The following is a 24,981-nucleotide window of genomic DNA, read 5'->3' on the forward strand; positions in this document are numbered from 1 at the left end:
ACATAACAGGTATATAGAAACAGAGAATGATGTTTTGGTTTTACATGTGCCTGAAAGGCCACAAGGATAATTGTCAGATGTATCATGCATGGGATTTTGCAATTTCTATTCCTCAAAATCAATGTTTCTTATAATCCTTATACAATAGAGGATATGTGAATTTACTCACAACTCAGTTTTGTTGTAAACAAAATCACTTCAAAATTGTAAATCTGTTGAACTTTTCTTCCACACAGTATTGTATGTCTGTTGAAAAACACATGATTATGACATGTAAATTCAATGAAATTGTGTCTTCTTATGTTTATGAAAAGCAATAATCAGTAATTATCGTCTACATATAGAATTGATTTGTATTATCCTTAATATGCAACAGATAAAACTGGTGCTGTGCTAATATTATGCCCTAATACCTAAAATGTAAAAATTGCTAGTAATTCTGCCTTAATAGTGAAGTTCAGGAACAGCATGCAAGATTTCTCACCACCAAATATTTCATACACAACTTTTAAGCTAAATAGCTTTCTGGCCTTGGGAGGATGGAGACCTATATTATCAATACCATATTTCCTCATGTTTTTATTGTCTACTATATCAAACTCTATCATAATTTATTTAGTTGTATCTCAGAAGAGTTTACACGCTCCAATGTATGTTTTAATAGGTTTTATGAGTGTTGTAGACTTGTGCTGGCCAATAATTTTCGTGCCAAATTTGTTGCTTAACTTTTTATTTGACTGGAATGGATTTTCTCTAGTGAACTGTTTAATACAAATGTTTTGCATTCAGATTCTTGGTGGATTCCAGTCTACTACACTGGTGTGGATGGCACTAGATCGGTTCTTTGCAATATGCAGACCACTTTACTATCACAAATACATGGAACTACATAGCTTTCTGAAGTTTATTATTGTGCCACTTACCAGGAATTTTTTAATTATTATTATAATGATCTGTTATGCTGGAAAATTTAATTTCTGTTCAACAAATGAGATAGATCACTGTTTTTGTGAACATATGGGATTGGTTCAACTGGCATGTGGAGATACATCTATCAACAACCTAATTGGCCTTTTATCTGCTTTTCTTATACCAACTGCAGATGTTCTTTTTATTACTGCATCATATATAATAATCTTTGCTTCTGTCATGAAATCAGGAAAAGCCCACTTGAAGGCAATCAATACCTGTATTACACATATCATTGTCATGACAATCAATTTAGCATTTGCCTTGATTGCTTTTATGTCATACAGAATAAGAAATAATTTTGATCCCAATATCCGTGTCTTTCTGAGTACTATGTATATACTATTCCCAAGCTGTTTCAATCCAATTATTTATGGAATAAGAACAACTGAAATAAGAAAACAGTTTTTGAAATTGCTGAACAATCTGAAAGTCTTACCACAGTAATATACTGAAGTGGGACGGTGGAATTATTGCATGTTTGTTTTGCTGTGCATTTAATTGAAATACTTTTTATACAGTATATTTGATCAAATAACTGTCTGAAATGATTAAATGTCACACCATGTTCATAGGATTCTGAGCACTAATACTAAAAAAGATAGATAGATAGATAGATAGATAGATAGATAGATAGATAGATAGATAGATAGATAGATAGATAGATAGATAGATAGATAGATAGATAGATAGATAGAACTTTATTGTCACTGCATAGTACAGGAACACTGCAATGAAATTCAGTTTGGCATCTACCAGAAGTGCAAATAGTAGCAATTGTGCAAATAGACATGTGCAGATAAATATGTAGCATATGTACAGCATGTAATACATAGATATATATGCAAACATATGTACAGTGAATAAATATAAAGGCTATAAAATACACATAAATGAAATAGAGCAGTATGTGTAGAGGATGAGAAGTATAAAAAATACAATATGTGATATGTACATTGTATGTATAATTTTACAGAGGTCATATACAGTATTTTTACAGTGTTCTAACGGTTAGTGTAGAGTTCAGTAGTGTGATGGTGGATGGAAAAAAGCTGTCCCTGAACCTGCTGGTTCTGGTGCGCATGTTCTTGTATCTGTATATAGTATTAGGAATAGTAAATATGCAATTAAAATGTTATATACTAATGTTATAATAAAATAATAATAGTATATATGGCACTAAGTTCTGTCTATGCACAATAGATCGTCATGGTCTCTAACATAATTATTTTGAATGAAATCATTGAGACCATGACTATATTTAGTCCAAGTAGAGTGATTTTAAGAAAAAGTGATGAGATGGGCAATGGTTAGGTTCTGTGGCCCAGCTACCCCACTTTTTGTTTACTCAAAGAGTACACACAACCCACTTAAATATTATATATATACAGTTGCGCAGTTGCACATTCGATATTGGACATTATCACAAGACAGCTTAACAGATTTAATATTTTTAAAGTGAAGTGAAAGTGACGTGACATACGGCTAAGTATGGTGACCCATACTCAGAATTTGTTCTTTGCATTTGACCCATCCAAAGTGCACACACACAGCAGTAAACACACACACCGTGAGCACACACCCAGAGCAGTGGGCAGCCATTAATGCTGCGGCGCCCGGGGAGCAGTTGGGGTGTTCGGTGCCTTGCTCGAGGGCACCTCAGTCATGTGGCCGGCCCGAGACTCGAACCCACAACTTTAGGATTATGAGTCAGACTCTCTAACCATTAGGCCACGACTTGCCCCCAAACAAAACAGGGGAGAGCGCGAACGCAGTCCCCCACTATCAGAAATTATGCAGTCGAGATTCCCGCATTTTGGGAATTCGCAAAGGTCAGCACAGCCCGAGTGCAATGGCCGAGCCTCGCTTTGGGCAATCCACCTCCTTGATCATGGTATTGCCCCTGCCAGGTAAGTATAATTTTAATTAAACAATTTACTGAATCTGCAAGCCAGAGGCAATGATAGAAATTCAGTTTAAATGGAAGGCATGGTATGGGATAATGCTAATAATTTTGGGGATTTGATATGGTTTCAAGGGGGCACAGTGGCTTAGTGGTAGCACATTTGCCTCACACCTCCAGGGTTGGGGGTTTGATTCCCGCCTCCGCCTTGTGTGTGTGCGCAGTTTGCCTGTTCTCCCTGTGCATCGGGGGTTTCCTCCGGGTACTCTGGTTTTCTCCCCCGGTCCAAAGACATGCAGGGTAGGTTGATTGGCATCTTTGGAAAATTGTCCATAGTGTGTGAGTGAATGAGAGTATGTGTGTGCTCTGCGATGGGTTGACACTACGTCCAGGGTGTATCCTGCCTTGATGCCTGATGATGCCTGAGATTGGCACAGGCTCCCTGTAGTTCGGATAAGCGGTAGAAAATGAATGAATAAATGATATGGTTTCACATTTGGTAATATATTTGTATTCCTTCAGGAAACAGAATGGTTTATGCATGTTTATTATACAATTGATTATTAAAGTTGATTTTGCTGGTTTAAAAGCATTACTGTGTGTTTTATACAGTATTTTACAGAATATAATAAAAAAGTATTTTGCTTCATTTTGATGCCAAAAATTACAAATAGCGAATAATACGAAGCCTCTGGGTACTATTCATTCGGATGACTCTACAAGTCTTAATGTGTCTAAGAGTTGAAAATAGAATTAAGCTCCAAATTACTCTCTATCTCTCAAGGGTTCTTTGAAATCATATGCTGAGTCATGGAAGTTGACTTCCACCAGGCTTAGAGGTCTGCTGAATTAATAGAATTTAAACACTTCAATTATAGCACCTCAGTCATGATACCAGTGGCTTTGCAATGGTAGGTCCCAAGAGAGAATGTCTGGGACCAGAGGTATCATATAAATGCTTTCAATCCACCAATCTTTCCACCTTCTGTCTAATAAACCTGTGTAAGCAAAAGCAAGCTGACTATGTTTCAAAACACCTGTGTCTCCAAATCAAGAAAGTTATCTAGACTACAACTGACAAAAAAATGTAATTAAATTCTCCCATGAAATAGCTATGAGCTTCTCCAAAGTACAACGGCCCTGTCAACACATCAGGGCCTTTATCAACAAAGGGAGGTCATTAGTTATCTTTCAAGCCAAATGTGTTTTTGAATTTTGATCATTTCATATGAATTTGTTTGAGTCTTACACTTTCATATCATTATAGAATATTAAAATTTTGAAGACAATCACTAGTGACAGCCCTAGTGTTCTGGGGTACGATTTTACTATTACGATTACGATTACGATTACGATTACTATTACTATTACTATTACTATAATACTGTTTTCATGGTACCTGGCACTGAATTGCAGAAAGTAGGGGAACTGCTTTAATGTTAAATCAGTATTTCACCAAATATTTCAGCTTCTTTCCTCACTTCCTTACAGATTAGGAGTATTTAGGATTAGGAGCATTAATACATTGGACACCAATTTTGATATTGGGGTTTCTTTATTAGTTTTAAAATTCTATTTGCAAATACAAGATAACATTATTTTCACAAAATAATAAAACAAAAAAGATAACAAAACAACAAAATAAGTACAATCTTGAATTTTGTTGATTGTGAAATTAAGCCTCCCTGTGCTAAAACATAGTTTTAATCTTATCTGAAGGAGATAAACAAGACTTGCTTTTCCATGTCATTCAAGGACTGCTAACTAAAGCCTGTAGGAATAAAGCAGAGCCTCATGAGAACATAACAGGTATATAGAGACAGAGAATGATGTTTTGGTTTTACATGTGCCTGAAAGGCCACGAGGATAATTGTCAGATGTATCATGCATGGGATTTTGTAATTTCTATTCCTCAAAATCAATGTTTCTTATACTGTAATCCTTATACAATAGAGGATATGTGAATTTACTCACAACTCAGTTTTGTTGTAAACAAACTCACTTAATTGTAAACAAAATTGTAAATCTGTTGAATTTTTTCTTCCACACAGTACTGTTGAAAAACACATGATTATGACATGTAAATGTTCTTATGTTTATGAAAAGCAATAATCAGTAATTATTGTCTACATATAGAATGGACTTGTACTGTATTATCCTTAATATGCAACAGATAAAACTGGTGCTGTGCTAATATTATGCCCTAATACCTGAAATGTAAAAATTGCTAGTAATTCTGCCTTAATAGTGAAGTTCAGGAACAGCATGCAAGATTTCTCACCACCAAATATTTCATACACAACTTTTAAGCTAAATAGCTTTCTGGCCTTGGGAGGATGGAGACCTATATTATCAATACCATATTTCCTCATGTTTTTATTGTCTACTATATCAAACTCTATCATAATTTATTTAGTTGTATCTCAGAAGAGTTTACACGCTCCAATGTATGTTTTAATAGGTTTTATGAGTGTTGTAGACTTGTGCTGGCCAATATTTTTTGTGCCAAATTTGTTGCTTAACTTTTTATTTGACTGGAATGGAATTTCTCTAGTGAACTGTTTAATACAAATGTTTTGCATTCAGATTCTTGGTGGATTCCAGTCTACTACACTGGTGTGGATGGCACTAGATCGGTTCTTTGCAATATGCAGACCACTTTACTATCACAAATACATGGAACTACATAGCTTTCTGAAGTTTATTATTGTGCCACTTACCAGGAATTTTTTTTTAAACATTATAATGATCTCTTTGGCTGGAAAATTGAATTTCTGTTCAACAAATGAGATAGATCACTGTTTTTGTGAACATATGGGATTGGTTCAACTGGCATGTGGAGATACATCTATCAACAACCTAATTGGCCTTTTATCTGCTTTTCTTATACCAACTGCAGATTTTCTTTTTATTACTGCATCATATATAATAATCTTTGCTTCTGTCATGAAATCAGGAAAAGCCCACTTGAAGGCAATCAATACCTGTATTACACATATTATTGTCATGACAGTCAATCTAGCATTTGCCTTGATTGCTTTTATGTCATACAGAATAAGAAATAATTTTGATCCCAATATCCGTGTCTTTCTGAGTACTATGTATATACTATTCCCAAGCTGTTTCAATCCAATTATTTATGGAATAAGAACAACTGAAATAAGAAAACAGTTTTTGAAATTGCTGAACAATCTGAAAGTCTTACCACAGTAATATACTGAAGTGGGACGGTGGAATTATTGCATGTTTGTTTTGCTGTGCATTTAATTGAAATACTTTGTATAACTGTCGGAAATGATTAAATGTCACACAACGTGCATAGGATTCTGAGCACTATTAATAAAAATATATTGTATTAGGTGTGTAAATTAGGATTATTAAATTAGGTGTATTAGGAATAGTAAATATGCAATTAAAATATTACATACTAATGTTATTATAAAAAAGTATATACAGTATGGTACTAAGCTCTGTCTATGCACAATAGATCAGTCCAGCTACCCCAACTTTTGTTTCTCAAAGAGTATACTCTTCTACATTCGATATTGGACATTATCGCAAGGCAGGTTAACAGATTTCATATTTTAATTAAACAATTTACTGAATCTGCAAGCCAGAGGCAATGATAGAAATTCAGTTTAAATGGAAGGCATGGTATGGGATAATGCTAATAATTTTGGGGATTTGATATTTCACATTTGGTGATATATTTGTATTCCTTCAGTAAACAGAATGGTTTATGCATGTTTATTATACAATTGATTATTAAAGTTTATTTTGCCATTTTAAAAGCATTACTGTGTGTTTTATACAGTATTTTACAGAATATAATAAAAAAGTATTTTGCTTGATGCCAAAAATTACAAATAGCGAATATTACAAAAATGTGATACGTCCTATAAGTTGTAGATAGGGAATTCCATAGAAATTATAACCTTACCATGGAAAAAGTTGTGAGCACCAAAAACTACATTTAATATGTTTATACTTGTCATGTCTTAGCATCTAGAGATCATGACCTATGGAAAGATGCCATACGTGTAATCACCTAGCTACCAAATCTGCACCAACCAACTGTGGGCATCAGTGAGTTTACACATGCAGAATAAGGCAGATAAGGCTTTCGTGTGATGTTGCTCTCTGACACTGCACAAACATTAGTTTAAAAAGACAACGGACAATGGCTTCATGTATTTTGGAAAAAGCATATGTTTGCTCCACCCTCTTTGGGTGGTAGTTGCGTTTTCGGGGAGGGTTATCAAGTGTCAAAATGCGGTACAATAACAAACACATATAAAAAATAAAATAAATAAATAAATAATAAATACATAATTAAAATAATATTTTTTTCATGGAGGAATTCCTAAAAACAGAAATCTATACTTTGTGTTCATTTAAGTCTCTTTTAATGTTATCTGTGTGTATGATGCATTTGTTTTTAAGGGATTGTTATCAAGTGTCAAAATGGGGTACAAAAACAAACTCTTATATTTATAAATAAATAAATAAATAAATAAATAAATAAATAAATAAATTACATGAGCAAATTATAAACAAGAAATCTATACTTTGTGTTCATTTACGTCTCTTTTAATGGTATCTGTGTGTATGATGCATTTACAAATGTCTTTAAATTTCTGTTCTAAAAATATTTCTCAAAAATGTATAAAAATAATATCTAGAAAAATTTGCTCCTAAAAAAAGTTTGTGTTTGTGAGATCGACATCACATTAGGCTGATTGATAAAATGCTATGTATGTATTTGAAACATGCATTTAGCACCAAAATAGTTAATTTGGAGCTATTAACCTTGATCTTTTTTCTTGATAATGACTAATAATTATTTATTTTAGAATCATGCCCAAAATTTTCTATTCTCAGTGAGCCATATGCCAATCTCTATGAACAAGGGTGATGTGCAGAGTTGTAGCAACTACACATTTATAAAGTTGATGAGCCACACTATGAAGCTATGGGAAAGAATAGTGGAGGATGAGTTTTGAGAAGAGTTTTAGATATTTTTTATATAAATATATATTATATGACTACATAGTAAGCCAAAAGTTATGGTATTATTTAGAATGGCAAAAGTGGACACCAAAATTTTATGCATGATGTAATAATGCCAGTCTTGAATCAAATCAATTCATGTATGTGTGCATTCTCTACAAACAGTGTGTCCAATGAATGCAGTCAATTAATTTTTAATTAATTAAAAAAATATTCACAAGACAAATTACCAAATTAATAAATGTTATTTTTATTTAGTATTGAATGGATTATTTGCATTAATATTTTGTTTGTGCTGTCAACTCCAGTAATAAGAATAGTGAAATTTCACTACTTCTGGTTGCCGTCTTTGCGGTTTTCCACCCAATTTGGTTATAGATAAATAGCTCTGACTGACGTGCACGATGCGCGTTTCTGTGCTTCTCCAAAAAAAAAAACAGACAGCTTCATAAAGCAGACAGCTGATGTCACACTTTTAAAAGACTACAACGCACGCGCTTAAAAGCAAAGTGGGAAAAAATCGCTCTTGGATCTGATAAATAATTTTCTTTCCCATCGACGACATGTCCTGCATTTTAACGTAATTTTTATTGTTTATTTATGAAAGTAAAAATTATACTTTTATTTTAAGGGTGGCTGAGATCACAGACAGGGGGGCTGGAGCCACCCTAAAAAAGGCCTAGAACCGAGCTGCACTGCGTCGTTGTGGATTTAGCTATGGTACTGTATGAGGACGTCAGGATTGGCGGACAAGTACATCAGAGTAGTTCAGGATATGTACGAGAGGAGTATGACAGCAGTGAAATGTGCTGTAGGTCAGACAGAGGAGTTGAAGGTGAGTGTGGGGCTACATCAAGGATAGGCTTTGAATACCTTCTTGTTTGCTATGGTGATAGACAGGTTGACAGATAAAGTGAGTGTGTATGAATGTGTATGAATGAGAGTGAGGTTACAGGAGGCTGAGGTCAAGAAGGTGAAGGAGTTTAAGTATTTGGGGTCAAACATTCAGTGCAATGGGGAGTCTGGAAAAGAGGTGAAGAGGCAAGTACAGTCAGGTTGGAGTGGGTGGAGAAAAGTGTCAGGAGTGTTCTGTTGTGTGACAGAAGAGTGTCAGCAAGAATCAAAGTAAAGCTGTACAATACAGTAGTGAGAGCTGCTCCATGGGTTAGAGACTGTAGCAGTGAAGAAAAGACATGAGGCAGAGATGGAGGTAGCAGAGATGAGGATGTTGAGGTTCTCTTTAGGAGTGACAAGGATGGACAGGATTAGGAATGAGCACATCAGAGGGACAGCTCAGGTTGGCTGTTTTGGGGACAAGGTCAGAGATGCAAGATTGAGATGGTTTGGAAATGTACAGAGGAGAGAGATGGTTATATTGGTAGAAAGATGGAGCTGATATGGAGCTGCCAGGTAAGAGGTCAAGAGGAAGGCCAAAGAGGAGATATATGGATGTGGTGAAAGAGGACATGAAGGTAATTGATGTGAGAGTAGACAATGGTGAGGATAGAGTTGGAAACAGATGATTCGCTGTGGTGACCCTTAATGGGAAAAGCCAAAGTAGAAGAAGAATGAGGGATACCCTGTTCTTCATTATATCAGTTGGGGTCACAATTTTTTCCACTTCTGGATGATTTCTTTTTTATCCATGGTACATCTAATGTTTCTGGAACTTTTCTACTGCTCTTCCAATCAATACATTTTGACAATGGGAACCCAAAAATTATTTGTAAAATATTTGCAGACCATGTATTTAGTAGTAAGCTGGTCTTTATTTGAAGTTAATCATTCATTCATTCATTCATTTTCTACCTCTTATCCGACTACTACCTCGGGTCACGGGGAGCCTGTGCCTATCTCAGGCGTCATCGGGCATCAAGGCAGGATACACCCTGGACGGAGTGCCAACCCATCGCAGGGCACACACACACTTTCATTCACTCATGCAATCACACACTATGGACAATTTTCCAGAGATGCTAATCAACCTACCCTGGAGTTAATCAGAATAATTTAATTAATAAACATTACATTATATTATAATATTATGTTATAACTGATGATACATACATCAGAACAATTAGTTAATTTGGAGCACAGGCATAAGCGGCATTATACTAGGGGATGTAAACTTGCAATCAGATTATTGTTTGAGTTAAGATTATTAATTATAATTTTTTTATTTTTTACTAAAATGCTATGCTGTGATGATATGCTGTGATGTGCCTTCCTCTGCCTTTGACACGGAATAGGAGTAAGTGCAGTTTTTGGGTTTTTTTTAAGTGGGAGTGTGTGATTAGAGTTTTTAATGTGTTTATGTAGCAAACAATAGATTATTATGCATTTTAATACTAATTTGTCTGAAATATAATCAATTGCCAGCCAACTAATATTAAGAGCGAGAAAATTGTGATATTTGTTTTATTTGTTTATTTGTTTTGAATACTAGATATTCAAGTATTTTTCTCACTGCCCCTAATGATTAAGGTGCATGAATCAGAACCACAAGGGAACACAGGGTCTATATAGAGATAGAGTTAAGCATTAAGCTTTAATTACCTATCAGTAAGCAAAGGAGGATACATGATAAGCATTTGTAAAACAGAGAGAGTTCTGACAGGAAGTATATATGACATGTTTTGTAGATCTTGAACATTTCAAGTACAGTATGTTTTTTTATTTTGCTAAAGTTCTTTTTCTGGCTCACTAGGCATTTATAATAGAACATTATGCAACATTTGAAAGATTTGTAACAAACAAAAGCAACGACAGTGGGTTTCGTTGTGTGAATGAACAGTGAATGAACTCCTATGCAACTACGCTTAACCTTATCATGTTGGTTACAACAAAAAATATTTCATTTACAACTTTTACATTCAATGGATTTCTTGATTTGGGAGAATGGCGGCCCTTTCTTTCCATTCCTTATCTCCTTATGTTTTTATTGTCTACAATTTCAAACTCTATTCTTATATATTTAATTATTTCTCAGAGGGCTTTGCATTCTCCTATGTGTATACTAATTGGTCTTATGGCAGTTGTAGACCTGTGTTTACCAATATTTTTTGTTCCAAATATGTTGCTTAATTTCTTATTCAACTGGAATGGAATTTCCCTTTTGGGCTGTTTAGTGCAAATGTTTTTCATTCATGTTGTTGGCACATTTCAGTCTACTATACTGCTCTGGATGGCTCTGGATCGTTTCTTTGCTATATGCCGACCTCTTTATTACAACACATACATGTCAATGAACAACTGTCTGAAGTTTATTCTTTTTCCAGTTATCAGAAATGTACTCTTAATTATGATAATAGTATCTTGGGCTGGAAAATTATCTTACTGTGTGACAAATGAGATAGATCACTGTTTTTGTGAACACATGGCATTAGTTCAATTGGCTTGTGGAGATATTTCCATTAACAACATATTGGGGCTTTCATGCATTTTCCTCGTAACAACATCTGATTTCTTTTTAATCGTAGTATCGTATTTAATAATACTGTGCTATGTTATAAAAACTGGCAAAGGTAGTGTAAAGGCTATTAACACTTGTATAACACATATAATTGTTATGACAGTTACTGCTACCTTTGCCTTAATTGCATTTATGTCATACAGAATCCGAAATAACTTTTCTCCCTCCAACCGTGTGTTTCTGAGCACAATGTACTTGCTTTTTCCAAGTTGTTTCAACCCAATTATATATGGAGTACGAAACAAAGAAATAAGAGAACAATTTTTGAAATTCATGTACCAACTTGTATCTTAATAAAGTATAATCATATGCATTTTATGGCAGTTGTTTGAGTATAGTTTTAAAGCATACTTGTTTAATACCTTCTGAAAAGACCAAGTTGCTATAATGATATATTTTTATTTGTTTGTTTTTTAACTTTACCTACAAATAATAAGCATTAAAAATGTTGTGTATTGAATTAAAAGCACCAGACGCAGGGTCAGATGCATACACTCACACTAGCACGTCTATACCTATATATAATAATATATAATTATTGAATGTGCTGTATTTTATTCAAGAACACTGGTAGTGACGTAGGGCTGGGACATGCAAGGCACGAAGCTTGGGGCAACTAGTGTAGGACTCAAACATGCATCAGTACATATCAAATTTAATTATGCAGCTGAGAAAAATATAGCATGTTTTATACAAAGTTAAAGATAAGAGTATTTAGTGTACTTTAGCCACACTTTAGAGAATGGCCCCAAAATTATTTTGCAGCATACCTAAATGCACACATAATTCTGCACTTGAGGCTTTACTCAATTCCCACAGAGCGATGTCAACACTGAAAAAAACCCCAGTAATTACACATAGAGCAGTTCAGCATAAATACTCCTATCACAATAAATTAAACATGACAATAAGATGTTACAGTAATCATAAGGTCCATAGATGCGAAGTGAATAGATATTTAACTGTCAATATTGCCCCGTAAAAGATCCTGAGAATGGGTATGGGTATGTTTACCTTTTTTCAGATGCTGGAAGAAATGTAAGAGGTACTTATTGAGCTGTTCAACAGGAAGAGGACAAACATTTTAAGATTTAAAGAGGCAGCATGTACTGTATATTAATGTATTCAGCATTTCAAAAAGCCTGACTACTTTAAACATGGGGCTATTTGAATGGACAGTTTATATATGAAAAGTCTGGTGAAAAGTTAGATCAATGAATAGCTTTGTGACTGATTTTCACCTTATATGAAAAAAAAGAATGCATTAGTATTCCTTTATTTTAGGATTTCCTTTTTTTTTGTATTTCGTTATATTTTGTTATAAATAAATGTATTACGCTGTTGATAAACAAAATAAACACCTTCACTCATTTTTTTAAGTTCAGTCTAAATTCATTTTCTATTCTACTCTTGTCAGGTGTTGCATAAGATGCTGAAATTGTGTAAATGAATTAAATTCATTGTTGTTCTGGCTTGGTTATTTGCTATGGTGGAAAAATGTGGGATCCCCATACCAACTGGGACATATAGTCTCTCCAAGTGAGTCCTGGACCTGTAGTATCCAAAACTCAAAAATGGCCCTATTCCATTGGTATTTTAAAGCCTTAACCTGTGAGCCAGTACTTTTCCATAGTCTATTGCAACTCTATCAAGAGCTAACTGAGTGGAATAAATGTACAGTGTCCAAATGAGCTAATTTTTCTGATTGGTCCCTGTGAAAGGGATTGGTCCCTCTGTAAAGCTGCTTTGAGACATTGTCTATTGTAAAAAGCGCTATACAAATAAACTTGAATTGAATTGAATTGAAAGACCCTTAATAATGCTAAGGAATATGCATTTGGTTTATATCATTGCTCCTCCTGAATCCTCAGTTCAATATCTGAAGGAGTCTTCCATGTAGATTTATTGTTGATCTATCCATGTGGTCTATTCTTTAAATTCAGGGACCAACATCCCTGAAGAGCCATGTTTACCATAAAAACCCTATCCTAGGCAAGCCTTGCCTTGCTCAGAATATCTTTAGTCTCTAGTATCTTTGTCACAAAAGCTGTCTTACTTTTACCTTTAAACTGATCCAGGAGAGGAAGTACTTTGTTTGCACCTTGATTGCTTGTCTTACCAATGTGTCCGTCAGCACATCCTAGGGATTACAAAGTCTAAGGTATTACAAATCCAGTTTAACACCAAGCAGTAATTAGCTGACACTTCCGCAGCCACATTAATTTTTTTCAAAGCATATAGCCTCAAGTCTTATCAAGCCCATTCCTCTTCACATTCTCAAGTTGTTACCAGGAGTATGTCACCCACCCAGATAGAAAATTCACTTTAATTAAAACTTGAATGTGAGACAAGCAGTGAAATGTTTGCTCTTTTTTATTTATTTGTTTGTTTGTTTGTTTATTTGTTTATTTTTAAGTTTATGGGAAGCACACAAAAAAGCACTCTACAAATATTAACTGAAGTCATTTACCTATAAGAAAATGCTCTTTTCATGTGGATCATCTTAATCTTATGGATGGAAATCAAGGACAGCATAAAACACTTGACTATCCCATGACACATTTTTATAGGCCAGGCATTTGAGGTACTTACACAGGTTGTGTGCAGCATATCATGAATGTTGGTTGGTAAATCCTCTGGCCACTCCAAAAGTGCAATAACATGCTTTAATGTACTCACGGTCGCTTTTGGGAGAATTGGCATAGACAAGAGTATCACTTTGTGTTAGTCCTGGTGGATTATGCTCTGACTAATTTCACTGAATGATGATCAACTTGCGTTCTATTATGTGGGCAATGACAATAACAGCAACAATAAATATATAGGCCCTTAGTAAGAGCTAAGTTTTTTTGCTATATAAAGAATCACAAAACACGTGTCTTTATAATGCAGTACATAGAACCTTGCCACTTAATAAGGGCCATCGCCATTACAGGCATTATTTAACTATGCACACTGTTAAGGATCAGAGCTCATTAGTAAAATAAACCAAAGTTTTTAATGATTAATTAGTGAACTTGTATGTGGAGCCTGGTTGGAACAAATTCAGTATCCGGGCACATGGTATCATGGGACAATGTCAATTTGAACAAGGCACTTTAGCGTACCTGTTTAACAATGATAATTTATGAAAATATCATTGTTACATTAATGAAATGAATGAAATTCATGGACAGAACACCAAAAAATAGACAATAGTTTCACAGCATCGTTTTAAAATCATCATCTCTAAAATACGCTGTCATCTGTATATAAAAACATTTTTGTTAGTAAAAACACAATTAATCAGATAATGCTATTACTCGCAAAGCAAACTAAAATATCCAAATAGTTATGATGAAATTGCTGTCAAATAAGGAAAGAGCCAGTTGAAATGTTATCGAATCTTTTTTTAATTATTGGGTTTTTCAATCCCAAGGGATAAAAAGGTCAACAGAGTATATATATATTAACATGGTTTTGTGTAGGAGTTCATTTGGTCGTCAGTGTTCTCTGTATGAATGACCAAGCCAAAGAAGAAGCCAAAGCATCAGAAAACCAGAGGCAGGTACCTGTATTTTATAACTAATTACAATGATAACTGTAACTAAAATAAAGCTATTTAATTGTTTTAGATTAAATAAAGTTTCTTATTACTTGCACTATTAATTAAGACTTGGAAATGGTATTATTTAGGTGTTGTCTTATTATCTAGAGTTATCTAGAAAGCAAAATAATGACTGCATTTTGTCTGAAATTTCATCTTATTTACAGTGCCATGACTGAGAATTTCCAAGGAGCAAACTTTACACACACAAACTTTATTTTTGTTGGATTCCCAGAGACTTTTAAATACAGACACGTGCTTTTCCTGCCATTTCTTCTCAGTTACCTTTTAGTTCTTGTTGGAAATACGTTAATACTTTTTGTAATCAAAAACACAAATACACTTCACAGTCCAATGTATTTACTTGTGTCTGCCTTAGCAGTGGTTGACATCATTGTACCTACTGCCATTGTTCCTGTAATGCTTTTGAGCTTTCTCTTTGACCTAAATGAAATAACTTTGGTTGGATGTTTAACACAAATGTTTTTCATTCATTTCTTTTCCTCAGTAGAGTCTACTATACTTCTAGCAATGGCTCTGGATCGTTATGTAGCAATCTGTAATCCACTTCGTTACACAACAATTATGAACTCCTCTATGTTTGTAAAACTGCTTATTTTTACTTTAATCAGGAGTGGAACAATGATGTGCACGTTGATTGGTTTGGCTGCATCTTTGTCTTTTTGTGGGTCAAATATTATCCACCATTGTTACTGTGACCACATGGCTCTTGTCAGCCTAGCCTGTAGTTCTACTGCCAGAAATGCTGCAGTTGGGATTGCTGTGATTGTTTGTTTTGTTGGAATTGATATATCTGTGATTTTTGTCTCTTATGTGAAAATCCTGTTTGTAGTGCTAAGGGCTGCTGCAGGAGAGCAAAGATCAAAAGCAATTCATACTTGTAGTAATCACTTAATTGTCATGATGTGTTTTTATTTCATAGGAAGTGTTACTTTTCTCTCAAGAAATCTTCAAATTCCAATTCCAGTTGATGTTAATACCTTTCTGGGAGTCACATATATTCTGTTTCCTGCTTGTATAAATCCAATTATCTATGGTGTCCGAACCAAAGAGATAAAGATTGCACTGATCAAAATATTCAAATTGCATGTAAATAGAATTTTCACTGTAAAGGTTTCAACTGTCAAGTTATGATACCGTTTTAGTAACATTAATGATTCAATCAAATGGATTCAGTGTGTTTTTCCTGCAAGTATACAGTCAAAATATCTGTGTGTGTTATGCCACATTTGCTTTCAAATTAATTTATTGTATTTTTTTTATATTCCCTTTCATAATTTTTCATGTTTGTTTATGAAAATGTGTAATATATTTCAAATAATAAGAAATTTTAAATAAAAAAGGAAACATCCATACTGTACATTTGAAATGTACTGTATGTCACAGAAGTGAGCTAGGATTCTTCTGTAGCCATGTGACAATTTGGAAGAGTGTGTAATGTGAAAAATAAATATTCTCTTTCTGTAGCACAGAGTACTAATCCCTGAGCTCTCAGAAATGCACTTAAACAAAATTGGTGTTCTCGTGCTCAGACAAAGAATTCAAAAAGTTTAAATTAAAAATGCTCATTCGACACTGCAAAAAACTAGTGATTGCATTGGTTTGTATTAAAACATTTTATAATAAACTAAAAATAAAATGTTTGACAGCTGTTTCTCTTTATTTGTTATTTTGTTAAATTGCAGATGCTTTTTAAAAAAAAATTGTTTGATATTAAACTGTTCTTTCTTTAAGTCTTTTATACCTGCATTCTAACTGTCAACTACTGTGATAAGTGAATTTCCGCACTGTGGGATCATTGAAGTTTATCTTATCTTATGCTATGACCTGCAGTGATAACCACAGAAGGTAGAACCAAAGCTACATTATTAAAATAATGTAAAATGTTTCATCTTTCAACAGCATCATTTGCTCAATCATGTAATCTGATCAGTAAATAGTCTGCAGTGAATTTAATAAAAGTGTGGCAATATAGAGATTATTGTAAAGAAGGTTTTGGCAAAGTAAGAGCATCATTACGCCACTATAAACTATGTTTATTCTGATACAACTGTTTATTAAAGTAAATCATGTATAATGGACATAGTCTAGGCAGCACAACTATTAGAAAATACCTTTTTAGAATGGGTAAAAATGAAGTGCCTACACTGATTTCAATCCAAAAGATTTGTGCTATTTAAAAAACTGCTGTTGATCCCACGTTCCCTTCAATAACATAAAGTTTTATACAGTAAATAACAGAACATGAAATTGCCAGACCATCAGAGATAACATATGTTTTCACATTAAACGTTATTGTGTAAAAATAATGAAATATTAATAAGCATTTTGTTTTTACTGTATTTCTAATTGTTAGCATTTGGTCATACAAAGCAGTAAAGCAGTAAATTAGCTGTGTGTACACCCGAGACCTAAAGTACCTAAAGATCTGTAGGGAAAACTAATAAGCCAAAATCCAATTAAAGCATATAATTCATGTTTTATAAGATTTTTATATATGTGATTTTTAATTATGGTGATCTTGATGTTGAATTAATTAATGCATTTCAAATTTAGTTTAAATGAGCAAATTTAAGCAAGAAATTTATATATAGGACACAGTGTTCCATAAGCACAAACAGAAAGACTACTAGAAAGCTACAGGTAGTACTATTGGGCCCTTGATTAGGCACTTATGATGATCTATACGAGACTAATCCGAAAGCAAAGTCAAAAGGCAGACACATAAGAAATACTGCAAATACTGATTATTACACTGGTGCAACCATAAAGGCCCTCCAGTCCCTTTATTTGTTGTATATGTTAAAATTAACTTTTACGCCATCTCAGCTTTTTAGAAAGCTGGGTTCAGAGCACAGAGTAGAAGCAGAACTGATCCTTTGGAGCCCAGAGGGAGCTACAGTAAATCTTCTGTAAACCAATTACTAATTAATGAAACTTCGCATCCATTTCTAAATTACTCCATATGAATTTTGAAATATATGCTTCATATATTCACATTCCTTGAAATATTTTGTTTCAACATCTACTGTATCATAAAAAAATCTTGTTTTACTGTGTGTGTATATGAGTGTTAAGTCTTTCATAATAACCTGCCTCAACATTCATGTGACTGTGAGCTTATATACGGCATATAATGATTTTCCCTGGCTTTATCCCAATTAAAAATTGTAAAGCTAAAACAATGTACACTGAGTTGATATGTCAAAGTTTTTGCTGTAAACTCTGCTGTTATTACATGACCTGTTTGTTGATAAGGTTCAGTAAATGTCAGTATGTGTTCTTGATAATGTTTTAACATAACATAACATACTTCATCATCTAGTGATTCTATTCCTTGTTTTTCCTCAAATATCTTCTCATTACTGTGGATATATTTTAGCCATGTCCCTTTATTATCTGTAACTGACATTTTTTATTATTACATATCATTTTTATTTCATGTATCATTACAGAATATTATCATTATTATCTGATTTTATTATTTTTTTATACATTAAAACTGTGAGAACTGTGTGTTTATTTTAAATATACTGTTTGTATTTGTCTTAACTCAAAGTTCTAAACTTAATTGTATTAGTGACTGAAAACCTATACAGAAGTAGTTATTACTTAAAATTGCTTAATACACTGAAGTTAATAGAAACAAATATTGATCACCTCAATCACATCAAACAGTAACACAATGATTATATGTTATTAATAAAAAAGTTAAACTGAAGGTTTAGGAGCAGCTCTCTGGCAGCTCTCTGGATTGGCAAGCTGGATTTTTCTCAACAACAAAGGAAGGAGACATTGGGTCTGTTCTGTTTAACCTCACTCCTATACTTTGTAAGGTACTTTTAGCATTTAGCTTGTCATTTTTCAATCCTTTTGTTTGTTTTGATGACCCATACCTCTCTCTAACTAAGAGGCCAAGGAGATTATCCATTTGATAATGTATTATACAGCCTGGACCCTGCAAATATCTCTTACAGTATCTATCATATCTATATTTATCTCATGTTTGTTACAGTTTGCCTTCATTTCATTTTGAATTTTTCGCAGTCTATAACACTTAATGCCTTGTCTAGTTTATGCTGTTGACTAGTTCTTCTGATTTTGATCTTGATTCTGATCCTTGCTTTTGACACTTTTGAATATGTCTGCCTTCGAAGTACTTAGTGATAATGACTATTGTGGAAGTACTTAGTGGTAATGATTATTTGTCACGTTGTTTTGTGTCTAATAAACCTCAGACAAGGATCCTTCCTGTGTTCTTGTTACAGATCTAAAATCATTAGCTGTATTTTTTATTGAAAATTGATTTTATATAATGCAAATAAAAAGCATCAATTATTTGTATTATAGTTTATGTAAATTATTGTGTGCTTCAAAATACATTATTAATTGACATTTGAAAGGTGTACAAAATCATTAGTTGTACTTTATTGTACATCACTTTATTGTACATGATTTTACATCACATAATTAATAAAATTAAAACTTAAATTATTTTGTTCTGTAAAAGAATTTAAAAATTGAATAAAAATAATTTTAAATGTGTCTTTATTCAATTTATAAATTCTTTTATTTTATTTTGTTATTTTCAGTTATTTCTATCACAAACTGACTATTTGACTAAAGCACTATGACTATGCATGTAAATGTTTTAATCTAGAATAAACAAACAACATATTTTTGTGTGTATACAGGAATTTTGTAAACTAACTTTTTTTAATAAGTAACATAAACAGATATTGCATCCTTGTGGTGCATACAGTGGGTTTTCATTAATCCTTGTAAATGTTCTTACACATGAACTAGATTATTATTATTGTTATACCTATTCCTTTCAAAAATAGCTTTCATTTCCACAATATAAACTGTGTAAATGAGCTGTGAGTCCACCCGAGAGCAAACTCAGATTCCTTGTGGGAACAATTATCATAATCATTCCAGAACTAATTAAATGACTTGCTAATTAAAAAAAAATCTGATTATAATTATTAAACTGCTGATGCTGATTAAAGGATTTAATCAGTTTGTTAACATTTTATTGTAATACATATTTTATACAAAAATATGACCAATACCAAATCTTTATTAAATAAGAAGCTTCTCTTTAGATCTGCCTTTAGATTTTTAATGGGTTGATTCATGTAGCAAAAAAACAACAACAATATTTTACTGTCAATGTGAAAAACAAATCCTAGTAAAAATCAACACATTCAATTATTATATTAATTATTTTCTCTCTATCTATATACAGAAAGATAATTTTAGTACAAGATATGTGGCAGCTAAAAATGTTACATGGGGAAAAAAAGTGGCTAGTCAATGATCAATTAATTTTTGTGTTATGGTAAAATGTAATTTGAATATAATCTCCTGTAAAGTCTATTTGTCACAGGTAATTAGCCCACATATTGTATGTATAGCATAGTCAGTCTTTTGTCATTGTCACTATTCACTTGTGTCATGTTCATGTTGCCGTCTGGCTTTGCTTTTTCCTAGCAGGTTCACTGAAAGTAAATGTTTACCCACACCTTTACATCCTTCTCTACCATTCCTGACATGATGCAAATGACAGTGAATGCATGTGCTCAACACCTAAACAAATAGGCAATTTGTAACTAAGATTTGAGAGCATTAGACAAACAAATGTCAAGATGTACTAATTTTGGTCATTTTTAGTAATTTCATTAGGTTTACCCTAATTTCTTTTGTCCGTAAACCATAGATAAGTGGGTTTAAACAAGCTGGAAGAAGAAGATATAACAAACTAGACAGGATACGTACATCTCGTGGAACTGTACTCACCCTATACCCAACAAATGTTGTAAGAGCACTGAAGTAAGCAACTGCTATACTCATTAAGTGAGAGCTGCATGTCTGAATAGCTTTTTGGCGAGACTCACTGGAAGGAGAGCGAAATATGACCAAAAATATAGCAATATAGGAAGACAGTATAACAACACAATCAATACTTGGAATACTAAAACCCATTACCCCAGCTAAGTAATTTCTAGAGATATCTCCACAGGCCATATTAACAACTGATGTATGCTCACAATAGCAGTGGTAAATTAGGTTTGACTTACAAAATGGCAGTGGTATGGCAAGACTAAGTATTCCAAATCCGTATAAAAAATTACGTATTACCAAAATTGAGCAAAACATTAATGAATTGGAGATATTTACAAACTTTTGGTATCGCAATGGGTAAATAATAGCAAAAAACCTGTCAACAGCCATCCAAAGTAAAATGCTTGACTGAAAGCAACCAGCTACACCAATAACAAACATTTGAATGAAACATTCACTTTTAGTAATTACATTTGTGCCATGCAAAAAACTATTTAACATCCTGGGGAGAATAAATATTGGCACAGCACACCCAAGAGCAGCAATTAATGCAATCAGAATATACATGGGAGCATGCAAAGACCTCTGCTTCATAATCACCAATAACAGAACAGAATTAGCCATCAATGTGTATACTAGAATGACAAAAAAAGGGATAAAGAGAAGGGGTCGGTATCCTTGGAGATCTGTAAATCCAATTAAATGGAAGTCATAATGTGAGACATTGTAGACTTGTTGGAAATCCATTCCTTGAATTTGGCTGTAAAGAGAAACAGTTGTCATACAGTTCTCACAGCATGCAATTCAATTCAATTCAGTTGGTTTGTATAGTGCTTTTAACAATTCATATTGTCTTAGTTAGCATTCATAACTTATTTAAGAACAAAACAATAATAAAACAAAAATAAAATCTGTTAATCCCTTCACAGAATGTTATTACAGTTTAATAAACACAAATGATCCATACCTGAGTAGGAGGGGTGTATTTGTATTCGCATGTAGTGCTTTGTCCTTGTCTCTGTGTGTGGTTCCCTTTTAAGCTGCACCCACCTGCAAAACTTTGTCATCATTTTTTTTTTTTTTTTTTTTTTAAATTACTGTTTCTACCTTAACCTGAATTCTAGAAGGTTTTCTAAGAGGACATCTTACTTATAGATTTTATAGTTAATTTTAAATAGCAAATGCTATGTAAAATTAGATAAAAGAGATGTACTGTTGATGTACATGTTACTAAATGTTGAAACAAGATATTTAGTTTACATGGATATTCTGATACTGATACCATTACTGATAGTATATTGATAGTTTAGTGACTGTCTCAATGGTATAAAATAAAAATAAAAAGCCCTTACTACCACTATTCCACTAATATATTGTTGAAAAATTGCTGATGGACTGTAAATTGTTTACAAATTACTTAAACTGGAACCCAAAAAAATTAAACATTACAAAACATTCTTCTCATTTAATAAATCAATTTATGGATGTAAAATCATTTCCTATTCTGCTGGAAAATAGCTGCTCATTTTATTTGGTTTCAAATATTTGATCAGATCAGGCCAAAACCCATAAACAAACAAACAAACAAACAAACAAACAAACAAATAAATAAATAAATAAATAAATAAATAAGTTTAAATCAGGGGGAAAAGGTGAAACATTTTCACACAGGGCCAAATGGGTTTGGATTTTGTTTTCCCTTAATGATAAAAACCTGCATTTAAAATCTGCATGTTGTGTTTACTTGTGTTATCTTTGACTAATATTTAAGAGTGACAAACATGCAAACAAATAAAAAATCAGGAGGATGTGTGTTATGTGAACACTTTTTCACACAACTGTATGTTAAAATCATTGTGTGCTGTAAAATACATTATGAATTGAATAAAGAGGTATACAATGTATATAGTAATATATGTTAATATATTTCACATAGCTGGTTTCCTTTGTAGAATTCATGTTTAATTTCAAATTGAACTCAAGTAATATTTTAGTAAAGTTTTTTATTATTCCTAGAAGATAAAATGATTATTTAATATACATTTTTATTTAGTTATTTTCAGTGTTCCAACTGAATATTGTATACCAACTTGTATTTAGATATAAATTTATTATATATTAATCTGTGTATACAAAAAGTTTGTAAAATATTCTTTTTTTTAAAAAATATTGCATTAATAACTAATTATAAATTATACTATACCTACAAGTGAATAATAAAATTATATATTTGAATAATAAATATAGTATGCAATTTGAAACAGTGTCAGTGAATGGCCCATTTTAATACATTTAATAAAAAATAATAAAATAGATATTGCATCCTTGTGGTGCATACTGTACAGTGTGTTTACGTTAATCCTTGTAAAAGTTTTCACTAATGAACTAGCCTGTCATCAGTGTTATACTTATGTCTTAAAATGAGTAAATAAGCTGTGAGTCCACCTGAGAGCAAACGATCATAGATTCCTTGAGGGAACAATTATCATAATCATTACAGAACTAATTAAATCACTTGCTAATTAAAAAAAAAATCTGACTACTGTAAAATGACTACAGTTACTGCTGCTGATTTAGATATTTAAACATTATATATATTTTTTTAATTAACAAAAGAATATAAAAGAAAGCTTCTATTTAGTTCTGCATTTGAATTTTTAATGGGTTGATTCATGTATCAAAAAACAATATTTTACCATAAATTGAAAAACATAAAACATTTTTTAAAACATATACAATAACTGAAAACATTCAATTATTACATACATATCTACAAAAAACATCTTAAATTAACATGACATAACTATCAAAAACTTATTTTTTATATTATAAATTTTTCAGTATTTAGTATTTAGTAATGAGTATATTTTAAACATATCTTAAACTGTGGGAAAAGGAAAGTACCTTACAAGGCACTATGGGAGTTAAGCTAAACTGGAGGATGAGTGGACACTTACAGGTATGTCTCCTTCCCTTGTGTCCGACAGAAGCCCAGCTTGACACAGCAACAGAGAGCTGCCAGAGAGCTGCTTCTAAACCTTCAGTTTAACATTTTTTGTAATAACATGTAATGATTGTATTACAATTATGGAAAGTGATACATATTTGTTTCCATTTATTTTAGTGTTTAAAGATTTAGATTGGCTTCTACCACCAATCTAGATCAAACTGAAGAAGATTTGAATACATTTGAGAGCACTGGACAAAAAAAGCAAATGTCAAGATGTACTAATTTTGTTCATTTTTAGCAATTTTATTAAGTTTACTCTAATTTCTTTTGTTCGTAAACCATAGATAAGTGGGTTTAAACAAGCAGGAAATAGAATATATAACAAAGTAGACAGGACACGCACATCTCGTGGAACTGTACTCACCCTATACCCGACAAATGCAGTAAGAACACTGAAGTAAGCAACTGCTATACTCATTAAGTGAGAGCTGCATGTCTGAATAGCTTTTTGGCGAGACTCACTGGAAGGGGAGCGAAATATGACCAAAAATATAGCAATATAGGAAGACAGTATAACAACACAATCAATACTTGGAATACTAAAACCTATTACCCCAGCTAAGTAATTTTTAGAGACATCTCCACAGGCCATATTAACAACTGATGTATGCTCACATACACAGTGGTAAATAAGGTTTGACTTACAAAATGGCAGTGGCACGACAAGAACAACCATTCCAATAACATATACAAAATTACGGATGACCAAAATAGAGCAGAAAAGCAAAGAATTTTTGAGGTTTACAAAGTTATGATAACGCAATGGGTAAATAATGGCAAAAAACCTGTCAACAGCCATCCAGAGTAAAATACTTGACTGAAAACAACCTGCAACATGAAGAACAAACATTTGGATGAGGCATTCACTTTTAGTTATTCCATTTATATCACGCAAAAAACTATGCAGCATCCTGGGTATAACAAATATTGGCACAGCACACCCAAGAGCAGCAATTAATGCAATCAGAATGTACATGGGAGCATGCAAAGAACTCTGCTTTATAATCACCAATATCAGTACAGAGTTAGCAGTTAAAGCGTGGACAAATATGAGTAAAAAGGGAATAAAAAGGAGGGGTCTGTATCCCTGGAGGTCTGTAAATCCAATTAAATGGAATTCATAATGTGAAATGTTGTAGAATGTTTGGTAATCCATCCCTTCA

General features: G+C 32.9%; 6 protein-coding genes and 1 non-coding gene across 7 annotated transcripts; 4 read left to right on the forward strand and 3 right to left on the reverse strand.

The window, feature by feature from the left end:
• Positions 1-468: 468 nt before the first annotated feature.
• LOC113643737 (olfactory receptor 52K1-like) lies at positions 469-1,416 on the forward strand. The gene has a single exon (XM_027148159.2). The coding sequence runs from the start codon at positions 469-471 to the stop codon at positions 1,414-1,416; it is 948 nt and encodes a 315-aa protein (XP_027003960.2).
• A 1,307-nt stretch (positions 1,417-2,723) lies between these two features.
• LOC113643773 lies at positions 2,724-2,887 on the reverse strand. The gene has a single exon (XR_003440863.1). It is a non-coding gene; the product is annotated as a U1 spliceosomal RNA (small nuclear RNA).
• Positions 2,888-5,137: 2,250 nt separating this feature from the next.
• Positions 5,138-6,085, forward strand: LOC113641869 (olfactory receptor 52K1-like). Its single transcript, XM_027144954.2, has one exon. The coding sequence runs from the start codon at positions 5,138-5,140 to the stop codon at positions 6,083-6,085; it is 948 nt and encodes a 315-aa protein (XP_027000755.2).
• A 4,621-nt stretch (positions 6,086-10,706) lies between these two features.
• Positions 10,707-11,648, forward strand: LOC113643457 (olfactory receptor 52K1-like). Its single transcript, XM_027147737.1, has one exon. The coding sequence runs from the start codon at positions 10,713-10,715 to the stop codon at positions 11,646-11,648; it is 936 nt and encodes a 311-aa protein (XP_027003538.1). The 5' UTR covers positions 10,707-10,712.
• A 3,442-nt stretch (positions 11,649-15,090) lies between these two features.
• On the forward strand, positions 15,091-16,095 carry or55e1 (odorant receptor, family 55, subfamily E, member 1). Its single transcript, XM_027147738.2, has one exon. The coding sequence runs from the start codon at positions 15,112-15,114 to the stop codon at positions 16,093-16,095; it is 984 nt and encodes a 327-aa protein (XP_027003539.1). The 5' UTR covers positions 15,091-15,111.
• A 4,512-nt stretch (positions 16,096-20,607) lies between these two features.
• LOC113643459 (olfactory receptor 52E8-like) lies at positions 20,608-21,555 on the reverse strand. The gene has a single exon (XM_027147740.2). It carries the CDS (start codon positions 21,553-21,555, stop codon positions 20,608-20,610), a length of 948 nt encoding a protein of 315 aa, XP_027003541.1.
• Positions 21,556-24,026: 2,471 nt separating this feature from the next.
• On the reverse strand, positions 24,027-24,974 carry LOC113643460 (olfactory receptor 52E4-like). Its single transcript, XM_027147741.2, has one exon. It carries the CDS (start codon positions 24,972-24,974, stop codon positions 24,027-24,029), a length of 948 nt encoding a protein of 315 aa, XP_027003542.2.
• Between the last annotated feature and the right edge of the window lie 7 nt (positions 24,975-24,981).

The sequence above is a fragment of the Tachysurus fulvidraco genome, chromosome 11, assembly GCF_022655615.1.
Source record: "Tachysurus fulvidraco isolate hzauxx_2018 chromosome 11, HZAU_PFXX_2.0, whole genome shotgun sequence".
Classification (NCBI taxonomy): Eukaryota; Metazoa; Chordata; class Actinopteri; order Siluriformes; family Bagridae; genus Tachysurus; species Tachysurus fulvidraco.